We start from the raw sequence: 12,386 nt of genomic DNA on the forward strand, positions 1-12,386 counted from the left end.
GGGGAGTCCGTGCACCAGCCTGGATTCCCCTGCAGCTAGCTGGCAGCGAAAAGGCAAAAGAGAAGGGGCTGGACCTTGCAGGCCTCGAAGGCCATCCTAAGGACTACAGCCTTCCATCCATGCAGGACTGGAAGTCTCTGGAAGGTCCTGAGTGGAGGGTAACCCCATCTGACTTCTGTTTCAACAATGTCCACTTGGTTTCCGTGTTGGGGTCCATGGTCCGAAGGGGCAAAGGCAAAGCAGGAAGAGAATCGGGCAGCAGTGATCCAGGTGACACTGGGGAGCCACAGAGGTGGTGAAAGTGGTCCAACCTCAACATATGCAGAAAGCTGGGCCACGGATTGGATGTGGCGTGTGAGGGGAAGTGAAGGATGACCCCGGTGTTTTGGCCTGGAACCAGAAGTGACTAACTGCACCAGGGCGGCGGGGCAGGGGGAGAGGGAGAGGAGGAGGCGAGAGGATGGGACCCAAAGCCGGGGCCTCTGGTAAGCTTGAGGCAGAGATGTGGAAGACACAAGCGTAGGGCAGTGCCACAGAGGCCGTGGGCAAAAAAAAACTGAGTCAGATCCCACAGAAAGGTTGGGGAGATGAGCTCAGAGGGGAGGTCACTGGATTTGCAGATAAACAGCCTTGAGATCACAAGAGACACACAGTGTGGGGTGTGGATTTCCACCCAGTTCCACATGCCCCTTACTTCTGGGTGGGGCTCTTTGGGCCAGTTTCTTTTTTTCTATTTTCCTTCCCAGCTCTCTTCAGACCAGTGCCGGCCTGTGCCTATCCACTTCTCCAATACTGGCTTTGAAGCCTGTTTAATTTAATGGTCCCTCCAGGGATCTCTTGGTAATGGGTGGGAGGGTACCCTGTCCCCTGTATGGTATTTTTATGTTCATTTTTATGGGGCATTTATTTTTCCTGCTAAAAATATCCTGTTCCTTTCTGGAGGTAGGGGAGGGGGGGAAGTGGAGTGGAAAAATTATTTCAGCATCTCGCTTACAAATCTGCTCAGTGGACCAGAGTCCTTACCTACCGTGGGTTTGAGCACTGGGTTTCCATGCTTGTTTCTGGATGTCCTCACTAACGTATTCTAGCCCAGACCCTTCCTGTTTTAATGAAAGGAAAGCCCTGCAGTCCCTCCCACTCATCTTCGAAACTCCCTCTGGATGGCCCTAGTGAGTTTCCATTCCAGTAGATGGCACGAAACTGAGTTCATGAAGCACAGAGAGCCCGAACATCTGTTTCTATGGGTCTACGTGATGTCATTTGTCCCGAAACACCCCCAGCCTCACACACAGACAGCCCAGATTCTAAATTTGGAAGGAAACACAAACCAGAAGGGGAATTCCTAGTGGGATAATGTTCTGGGTGTAGAGAGGCACCCAAACCTGGCTTCGATGAATGGACTGATTGAGCCTGTAGACTTCAGAGGGCTAATCTCTTCTCACTGCTCCCCTAAACTCTGTCCTTTGAAAAAGAAAAGAAAAATAAACCGGGCAAAGTTGTTACCGTGTGAAATGAGCTTGGGGATTAGGATTTCCTTGGGTCTAAGAGCAATTGAGTCATTACCATTGTGTGGATTCAAGGTTGACTTCAGGGTAGTTGAGTTCATAGATCACAGGATATTTGAGACACCGTCTAAAGAAAATTTCACTGTGACCTAGCCTGAGCCAAGGTAATAACTTGCTTCAGAAAGGCAAAAATAAGTAAATAACGTGGCTGTGGAAGAGTGTGGGTGTAGAGACTGTTGCAGGGAGAAAGGAGAAAGCTGTGTGAATGCACTTTTATGTGGCTCAGAATGAAGGGCTCCTCCCTGAGCTTCACTGTGTGCTGTCCCCAGGAGAGTCCCTGAAACAGTTCTCCAGGGTGAAGAGTGTGTCTCTCTCCAGGTCTGGGAACCAGGACTCGGGACCACCATGCTGGGAAATCTTGGTTTAGGGAAGAGGGTGATAAAGGGATGGTTTGTGACAATATTTAGCACTCCAAGTGAAATGGGCTCCTTTAAAGCTTGATTCAATAAGGGTCCGCAGTGCATGGTGGTGGTAGAAGGCAGGGGTGTGGGTGGATTGGCTGTGGGTATGTCCTGTTTTGCCAACTTGAAGCAGTAGAATCTTGATGGCAGTAGCATACGGGGTTCTCCTGGTAGAAAAATATGTCCACATCAATATCTGGAGGAGTGCTTTATCTGAGGACTTTAAGAAGGAAGCAAAGGAATGGTTGATGACATTTGAACCCATAATCTTTTTTTTTTTTTTTGAACCTATAGTCTTGAATGAGAACTTTATATTGTTACTCTATGGAGGACCTCTTTGATTACATACACCTGTGCAGGAGAGTTAACACAGCAGGCCTGGGACTGCTCTCCTTAGAAAGAGCAAGGTTGCAAGTTTGCTTGCCTGCTTGCAAGGTTGGCCCTTGGCTGGTGTGGGAACTTGGCCAGCCAACTGCCTTCTGAATGGGTATAAAGCTTTCCCTAAATGATAAGGGTAGCTCACTGTACCTATCCTGTATTATACAGTGGTGGTTTCTGCTGAACACCTGCTTTCCTTCCAAGAGTCTGGAATTTTAGTATAGTTGGGTACCGATTGACCAGTCTCCAATAAAAACCTTAGACACTGAGTTTCTAATGAGCTTCCCTGATAGGCAGCACTTCATATGTGTTGCTCTAACTCATTGCTGGGGGAATTGAGCTGGTCCTGTGTGACTCCACTGAGAGAGGACTTTTGAAAGCTTACACTTGGTTTCCTCCAGATTTCTCTCCATAGCCTTTTCCCTTTGCTAATTTTGCTCTGTAACCCTTCACTGTAATAAATCCCATAAGTGTGCTGTGAATGCAACCATATGCTGAGTCCTCTGAGTCCCTCTAGCAAATCGCTGATGCTAGAGGTGGTCTTGAGGACTCTGACAGAACACTAAACCACTATCTGCTACAGGGTGGGGTTCTAAAAATTAACGACCAGATTCCCCTGCACTAAATAATTTAAAAAGTTCTTTAACCAGGTGGGGTTAAAGGAAGGTGTTGATTCCAGTCTGGATAGTTTTGTTGACCCTGTTTTTGATGATCCCTACTGGTCTTTGTCCCATACCTCTTTTCACAAGAGTAATTACGTCCCTGTACTTAGATCTTCCCTCCTGTGTGCACAGCATTCTCAGTCTTGATTTACTTGTCCTGGAGCAGAGGCAGATCAGAGACAAGGAAGGAGTATATTGGGGTCTATCAATGGTTGATGCTGGGAATTCCCTAGCTGCTTGCAGTTCACCTCCTACACCAGCAGGAGGGTGATCATGAGGAACTGGCCACAGGTAATGTTCAGGACAGACTCCCTCAGCAAGGCATGGATGTGCACTTTTCCCAAGTGTGCCTTTCTCACTGAGGTTTTTCTAGATTCCAAGTTGACCTACTTCCACTTGGTTTTCACACTTTCTTTCTTTAGATATGCTAGTGTAATCAGGTAACTTATACAGAGTCTTGCTCTGGCCTGTGGGCTTCACCCTCTGTAAGATGGCAGTATCTGTCTCTAACCTGATGTGTTGACTTGGCTCTTGAAGAGCAACTTGGTCCAAGTTTGGGGGCACTCCTCACTCATGGTCCTTTGCTCCAGCTCAGTTACCAGCTTGTATGCAGAATTGCTTTGATGTCTGGTGCCCTCTTTGGACATCCCATAGAGAAAAGAGAGTTTGTGTATGCTGTTCAGGGTCATAGAAAGCAACTTGTCATGCACCCAATTCTGGGTTCCCATACAGCCACTCATATGTGGAGGTTTTCCTGGTGGGACAGGTCTGTTTCTCCAGCTTCACCCCTTCTGCACTCATAGCATACACCATGGGGATATGAAAAGGGGGCTTGGGAAGTACATAGGAGGTAATTCTTGGAAGTATGGAGGATTCACTTATGTTGTGGACCTTTGACTCTGAGGGCTGGTTTTCTAAATTTGCTAGTCCTCATTAGCTCATCCTTGAGAGAAAATAGTCCATGGGTCTGACAGCCATCATAGAGGGCCAACGAGGAGTGGGGTCCTGGGTATGGAGGTGAAGGGAATAAGGGAGGAGAATATGTAAGTGGCAACAGGACCCATGGGAGTGGTGGGAGAAGGAAGGAGACAGTGTCTATGGATGAGGCAGTTCCCAAGGGACCAGGAAATCCTAGGGGCTTGTCATCCCACTGGATCAAGGGACCGTTCATGATTGTTGACCTTGTGTGGACCCTCAAAAGTTGCTATAGGTGAGTTGTTGGAAGTGGCTTCAAATACAAAGTGAATGTTCTGCTTCAGCATGATGGATAGGCTGATAGTAAAACTTTTGGGTAAAGTATTGCCCACCCTCCCAACATGATGAGCTTAGTAAGAAAATCTCATAATTACCACTGCAGGAAGTGCTAGGTGACCAGGGAAATATACTAGAACTCCAGACTTTCCTATATGGAAGCTGTTTCTCCTTGTTAACCTCAGAAGTCTCTTTATCAGAGGTATTTGGGGTCTACGCTTTGGGTTTCAATCAGAAGCTTTTAAGGGAACATGATGTGACAAGGGTCTCCTTTCCTATCCAGGGGATCTGCTCTTCATCTCGAATGACTGTGAGCAGCAGGCCCCATCATGTCCACTGACACACATTGGCTACACACCTGGGTGGTTGGGGGAAGCCATAGAGTATTGACTAAGACCTGGCCTCTTTTATCAGGGAGCTTGCAATCTAACACATTAAGATTGGTAAGTGGCACTAAAAAGATGCCATATTTTTTTAAAATTTTTTATTATTATGTTAATCACCATACATTACATCATTAGTTTTTGATGTAGTGTTCCATGATTCGTTGTTTGTGCATAACACCCAGCGCTCCACGCAGAACGTGCCCTCTTTAATACCCATCACCAGGCTAACCCATCCCCCCACCCCCCTCACCTCTAGAACCCTCAGTTTGTTTTTCAGAGTCCATCGTCTCTCATGGTTCGTCTCCCCGTCCGACTTACTCCCCTTCATTCTTCCCCTCCTGCTATCTTCTTCTATTTCTTTTTTCTTAACATATGTTGCATTATTTGTTTCAGAAGTACAGATCTGTGATTCATCAGTCTTACACAATTCACAGCGCTCACCATAGCACATACCCTCTCCGATGTCTATCACCCAGCCACCCCATCCCTCCCACCCGCCACCACTCCAGCAACCCTCAGTTTGTTTCTTGAGATTAAGAATTCCTCATATCAGTGAGGTCATATGATACATGTTTTTCTCTGATTGACTTATGTCACTCAGCATAACACCCTCCAGTTCCATCCACGTCGGCCATATTTTTTTTTAATACAAACATCGTTATTATCATCAAATGTACCAGCCTGTGGCGATTTCATTACCAAAATGTTTGCTTCAATTTTTTAAAGTTTTTTAAAATTTTAATTCCAGTGTAGGTAACATATAGTGTTAGTTTCAGGTGTACAATATAGTGATTCAGCAATTCTATCCATTACTCAGTGCTCATCATGATAAGTGTACTCTTTAATTTCCATCACTTATTTCACCCATTCCCCACCCACCTGCTCTCTGGTAACCACCAGTTTGTTCTCTAGAGTTAAAAGTCTGTTTCTTGGTTTGTCCTCTTTTTTTCCCCTTTGTTCCTTTGTTTTGTTTTTTAAATTCCACATATAAATGCAATCGTATGCTATTTGTCTTTCTCTGACTTATTCACTTAGCATTATACTGTCTAGATCCAGCCATGTTGCTGCAAATGGCAAGATTTTCATTCTTTTTCATGGCCATATAATATTCCATTGCAAATCTATATACCATATCTTCTTTATTCATCTATCGATGGACTCTTGGGCTGCTTCCATATCTTGGCTATTGTAAATAATGCTGCAGTAAACACAGGGGTGCATATATCCTTTCAAATTAGTGTTTTTGTATTCTTTGGGTAAATGTCCAGGAGTGCAATTACTGGATCATGGGGTCATTCTATTTCTAATTTTTTGAGGACCCTCCATACTGTTTTTCACAGTGTCTGCACCAATCTGCCTTCCTCCCAATAGTGCACAAAGGTTCCTATTTTTCCACATCCTCACTGACACTTGATGTTTCTTGTTGTTGATTTAACCAGCTGTAAGGTGATACCTCATTGTAGTTTTGATTTGCATTTCCCTGATGATGAGTGATGTGGAGCATCTTTTCATGTGTCAGTTGGCCATCTGTATATCTTCTTTGGAGAAATGGCTGTTCATGTCTTCTGCCCATTTTTAAATTTGATTATTTGTATTTTGGGTGTTGAGTTGTATAAGTTCTTTGTATATTTTGGATACTAACCAAAAGGATGCCATATTTTTTAACAGAGGTCAGGTTGGTGAACCAGTCCCAGTTCTCCATGGTGGAGGGGTCCATCCTTCCACATTTTCCATCTGCAGACAGATTTGCTCAGAAGACTGTGGAAGCTGTATTAATTCCTCAGAAAAATGGCTTTCTGCACCATCTGTAAGTATCTTTTAAGCAGGTCTTCAAGGAATGAATTTTAATTTCTCATAATTCAAGTCAATCCAACATTTATTGAAGGTCTGCAAGGATGGGAAAAAACGTGTTCTCTGTCCTCATGTCCTCTGCCTTTACTGTCTTGGGATTGGCTGTGAACCCCAAATCATTGTTTGGCGGGCAGCACAAAACCTATAGCCCGAGCTGAGCCATTTAATAGTTGCTTAAGTTGTATTTGGGGAAATTTTCTAGAAAAAAGAAGCAGTTGCCCTAAGCATCCAGGAATATTTCATGCAGCTGTGTCTCTAGCCTTTGCATTTCTTCCTGTTACAGAGGATGACCCGTCACTGCCTCTGTTCAGGAACCCCACCACTTGTGCACACGTTCTTATCTCTTTTTCCCATTCAAGGACTTTGCAGCTTTCCTTTGTATCACTGATTTTTCCATCTCTAGTGGATTATCCCATTGGCATACGAATATGTTGTAACATCCCTTCTTCTATTTAAAAATAAATCTCTCCTTGACCTCCAATTCCTCCTTTTTCTATTACTTTAGTTTGCTCTCTTTATAGTAAAACTCCTCAAAACAGCCGTTGCTACTAGCTTTACTTTCTCTCTTCCCGTTCTTTCTTTGACCCTTATCAGTCAGGCTGTAGTCTCCATAGTAATACTGAAACTAGAATTTTGAAGTCATCGACAACTCTCATCTTGCTAAATATACTGGTCACATCACACCTTCACATCAGTTGACCTCTTATTAGCATTTATCACAGTAAGTCATATCCTTCTTCTGGAGACCCTTTCTTTGGTTGAATTTTGGGACAGCCCATTCCCCTGGCTTTCCTCCTACTCACTGGTCACTCCTTCATGCCCTTTGCTGTTTTTTTCTCCTCTTCTTTCCCTCTCAATGTTGGGGTGTTCAAGAGCTCAGTCTTCAGACTTGTTCTTTATTTTCTCTCACTCTTCAGGTGATCTTACCCAGTCTCTTAACCATACCCAAACATTTCCTTCCAATTCCTGCAAGGCCCGCTCCTCGTACATGTCTTTTCTAGTTTGCCCCTCTCTCAATCAAGGGCACCACCATTTACTCAGATACTCAGGCTCCAAGCCTATACACTGTAACTGAATTTTCTTTTTGTCCTACACTCCAGATCCAAACCACCAATAAGTGTGGTTGGTTCCATCTGCAACATATAAGCCAGATTCAATATCTTTACATATTTTGATCTTTACTATTGTCACCCGTCAGAACCACAGCCATCTCCCTCTGGACCTACTCCACTAGCTGCACAGTTCATCCCTCTGCACCCTCTGTTGCTATCCCTCCCCCAGTCTATTCTCTCCATGGCCAGCCAGGAGATATTTTATTTTATTTTTTAAAGATTTTATTTAATTATTAGAGAGAGAGATTACAAGTGGGGTTGGGGGCAGAGAGAGAGAGGGAGAAGCAGACTCCCCACTGAGCAGGGAGCCTGATTTGGGGCTCGATCCCAGGACCTGAGCCCAAAGCAGACAACTAACCAACTGAGCCACCCAGGCGCCCCCGGAAGATGTTTTAAAAGCACAAATGAAATCATGTCAAACCCTACTCAAAACTTAGAATGAAATCCAGGTTCCTTACCACAGCTGCCTCTCCCTCTCACCTTCTCTCTTGCCCACCATTCTCACCACCCCGACCTTCATGCTTTTTCTCAACCCACTAACTTTATTCTCACCTCATGACGTTCATATTTCCTCTACCCACTGCCTAGAATGCTGTCGAGGATCTTTGCAGATCTTAAGCACTTATTATTACCTGATATTATAATGGTTATTAATGTGTTTACTTGTTTGTTGTCAGTCTCTCAGGCAATAGAATATATACTTCATGGCAAGAGTTGAGTCTGTTTGGTCACTGGTATATCACTGGTGCCTGAAATAGGATCTGACACATGGTAGAGACTCAGTAAAATTTGTTGAATGAGTGAGAAATTATAGGAGCTAGAATTCATAGAGTATTTACTGTGTGCCAGATACTGTGATAAGGGCTTTGCTCATCTTGTCTCATTTAACTCTCAGGCAACCCTATGAGAATTTACAATTATTTTATTTTTTTTACAAACTGTTTATTTTCTGTCAACCTTTTCCATTTCTGTTTCCATTTTGTTTGCCTTTGTGGAAGAACAGCTTAAGACCACTCAGCGCTTGTTCCTACCCATTCGGTGGCCTGAGCAGTGGGAGCTGCAGACCAGTCTTCAGTGGCTGGCTGGGCACTCCAGTCTTCAGTAGGGAACTGCTGAATAGGCACCGAGGGCCCCTGCATGCCTTCAGACCAGTCTGCGACTTCAGGCTGAGTAGCAGTGAACTCAGGAGCTGGAGCCATCCATTTACACTGAAATTCCTCCTGGGTCACAGCTTTTTCAGCAGCAGCCTGCCCTTCCTTTTCAATCTCTTCAGGATCTCTGTAGAAGTAGAAATCAGGCATGACCTCCCATGCGTGTTCACGGGAAATGGTGCCAGGCATGCACAGAACTTCCCCGGCCAGCATCCACCACATCAGACCCAGTGAGTGAGCTCCCTTGTTGTTGGAAGGGATGGCAATGTCCACATAGCACAGAAGACAGTCTGTGTTACACAGAGCAATGGTAGGCAGGTTAACATAAGACGCCTCTGTGAGAGGCTGATGGTCAGCCCTGGGATCAGTAACCACCAGAAGTCTCGGCTCCTGGAAGGCTGCCTGGATCTGGTTAGTGAAGGTTCCAGGAGTGAAGTGGCCGGCAATAGGAGTGGCTCTGGTAGCAGCAGCAGATTTCAGCACAGCTCGCTGGCCAGCATTCCTGGACGATATGACACTGACATCAGCTGGGTTTTCAATGGCAACAATGGCACGAGCTGCCAGCAGAAGCTTCTCCCAGGTTCTCTTCAGATTTATGATGTAGATACCATCACTTTTCTTTTTGTAGATGTACTGTTCCATTTGGAAGTCAAGGTTGGTGCCACCTAAATGGGTTCCTGCTGCAAGGAATTTGAGGACATCCTCCTCCTTCATTTGCAGGACATCAAGGGCTCTGGACATTGTGAAAGTTTCCCTTTAAGTTACGAAGGGAACGCAAAACAACGCCGTATGGACCCTTCCCTGGGTAGCGTAGAAAGCGAGAAGTTTACTATTATTTTACTCAGTTTCCCAGATGAGTAAACATGAGCATAAAAAGATGAAGAAATTTCAGGCTGGGAGCAAGATGGCGGAGGAGTAAGAGACCTGGATTTCGTCTGGTCCCAGGAATTCAGCTGAATGGGGATCAAACCATTCTGAACACCTACGAACTCAACAGGAGATCGAAGAAGAGAGTAGCAACAACTCTCTGAACAGAGAAGCAACCACTTTCTGGAAGGTAGGACGTGCGGAGAAGTGAATCCGAGGCGATATTCCGGAGGATAGACGGCGGGGGAGGGGGGCCCCCAGTGGCCGCTTCTGGCAAGTGCTAGAGCCGCGGAGCACAAAATCGGACCTTTTAGAAATCGGCTCCGCTGAGGGACGTCGCTCCAGTGGCTAAGCGGGGGGTGGAACCCTCGCGGGACAGTGTGGTCTCAGGACCCTTGGGGTCACAGAAAGACCGGGGGAGCCTGAGTGCGGCAGAGCTCCCAGGTATCGGAGCAGGGAAGCCGGCTGCAGAGACGGAGCCGAGGTGCAGGCTCTCAGCTCGGGGTGGCCATAACCCGTGATCCGCGGCCCAGTCGGGCCACTGCTCCTGCAGCAGGGACCCAACAGGTGGCAGAGCCGGGGAGACTCCCCTTCCTCCCCCGGGAGGAGCGGCGCGGGAGTGCACCGCAGGGATCTGCTGGGTTTGGAGACTCCACACGGGGTCGGGTGCCAGACATAGAAACGCTCGGTCACAGGCCGGGTGAGCACGGAGTGCGGCCAGAGACCAGGGAGACGGGAGTGACTGCTTTTCTCTGGGGGCGCACTGAGGAGCGGGGCCCCGAGTTCTCAGCTCCTCCGGGGCGAGGATTGGGAGGCCGCCATTTTCACCCTGGTCCTCCAAAGCTGTACGGAGAGCTTGCAGGGAACAACAGCTCCTGAGAGCAAACCCGAGCAGCTTGCTTAGCCCGGACTCACAAGGGCGGGGCAATTCCGCCTCCGGCAAAGACATTTGGGAACCACGGCAACAGGCCCCTCCCCCAGAAGATCAGCACGAACAGCCAGCAAGCCGAGACCAAGTTTACCGATCAAGGAGAACGGGAGAACTCCAGCGCTAGGGGAATACTGCACATAGAATTCATGGCTTTTTTACCATGATTCATTAGTCTTTCAAAGTTAATTTTTTTAACTGTTTTTTTTTGAATTTTTCTTTTTCCCTTTTTCAACCAACATCTTATCAATCCCTTTAAAAAAACATTTTTATTTTTCATTTTTAGAGTCATAATCTATCCCTTCATAGTAGTTACCCTTATTTTTGGCATATATATATATATAAGTTGTTCTCTCTTTAAAATTTTGAGATACAGTTTCTTCTAACAGATCAAAATATACCCTAAATCATTAGTGTATGCCCTTGTTCTAGTCTCCTGCCGGATCACATTCTCCCCTTTCTTTTTTCATTTTTTTAAAAATCTTCTTTCTTTTTTCAAACGACTTCTTATCAAATCCTTTTATAAAATCTTTTATAATTTTCCTCTTTATAGTCATATTCCATCCCTTCATTGTATCAACCCTTATTTTGTACATATATAAGTCTTTCTTTCTTTAAAATTTTAGGAGATACTTTCTTCTAACAGACCAAAATACACCCAAAATCTAGTGAGTGGCACTGTTCTATGCACCAGCCTGATCATATTTGATCATATTCTGTTTTTTTTGTTTCATTCTGTTTTTGTTTGTTTTTATCTTTTTCTTTTTCTTTCCTCTTTCTTTTTTCTTTCTTTCCCTTTCTTTTCCCCTGGTTTCAGGTCTTTTCTGATTTGTTTAGAGTATATTTTCTGGGGACGTGGTTAACCTGTTCACATTTTGTTCTCTCATTCATCTATTCTCCTCTGGACAAAATGACAGGACGAAAAAAATCACCACAACAAAAAGAACAAGAAGTAGTACCGTCTGCCAGGGACCTACTCAAATACGGACATTAGTACGATGTCGGACCTAGGGTTCAGAATCATGATTTTAAGGATACTAGCTGGGCTTGAAAAAAGCATGGAACTTATAGAGAAACCCTTTCTGGAGAAATAAAAGAACTAAAATCTAACAAAGTCGAAATCAAAAAGGCTATTAATGAGGTGCAATCAAAAATGGGGGCACTAACTGCTAGGATAAATGAGGCAGAAGAGAGAATGAGTGATACAGAAGACCAAATGATGGAAAATAAAGAAGCTGAGAAAAAGAAAGATAAACAACTGGATCACAGGCAGAATTCGAGAGATAAGCGATACGATAAGACAACACAACAGAATAACTGGGATCCCAGAAGAAGAAGAGAGAGAGAGAGGGGCAGAAGGTATATTGGAGCAAATTATAGCAGAGAACTTCCCTAATGTGGGGAAGGAAACAGGCATCAAAATCCAGGAGGCACAGAGAACCCCTCTCAAAATCAATAAAAATAGTTCAACACCCCGACATCTAATAGTAAAACTTACGAGTCTCAGAGACAAAGAGAAAAATCTTGAAAGCAGCTCGGGAGAAGAGATATGTAACCTATAATGGTAGAAACATTAGATTGGCAACAGACCTATCCACAGAGACCTGGCAGGCCAGAAAAGACTAGCATGAAATCTTCAGAGCACTAAACGAGAAAAATATGCAGCCAAGAATACTATATCCAGCTAGGCTGTCATTGAAAATAGAAGGAGAGATAAAAAGCTTCCAAGACAAACAAAAACTAAAGGAATTTGCAAACACGAAACCAGCCCTCCAAGAAATATTGAAAGGGGTCCTCTAAGCAAAGAGAGAGCCTAAAAGCAGCATAGATCAGA

General features: G+C 45.0%; 1 protein-coding gene across 1 annotated transcript; it reads right to left on the bottom strand.

The window, feature by feature from the left end:
* Nucleotides 1-8,610: 8,610 nt before the first annotated feature.
* LOC113909888 (40S ribosomal protein SA-like) lies at nt 8,611-9,555 on the bottom strand. The gene has a single exon (XM_027571532.2). It carries the CDS (start codon nt 9,496-9,498, stop codon nt 8,611-8,613), a length of 888 nt encoding a protein of 295 aa, XP_027427333.2. The 5' UTR covers nt 9,499-9,555.
* Nucleotides 9,556-12,386: the final 2,831 nt, after the last annotated feature.

This window comes from Zalophus californianus, chromosome 6, assembly GCF_009762305.2.
Source record: "Zalophus californianus isolate mZalCal1 chromosome 6, mZalCal1.pri.v2, whole genome shotgun sequence".
Classification (NCBI taxonomy): domain Eukaryota; kingdom Metazoa; phylum Chordata; class Mammalia; order Carnivora; family Otariidae; genus Zalophus; species Zalophus californianus.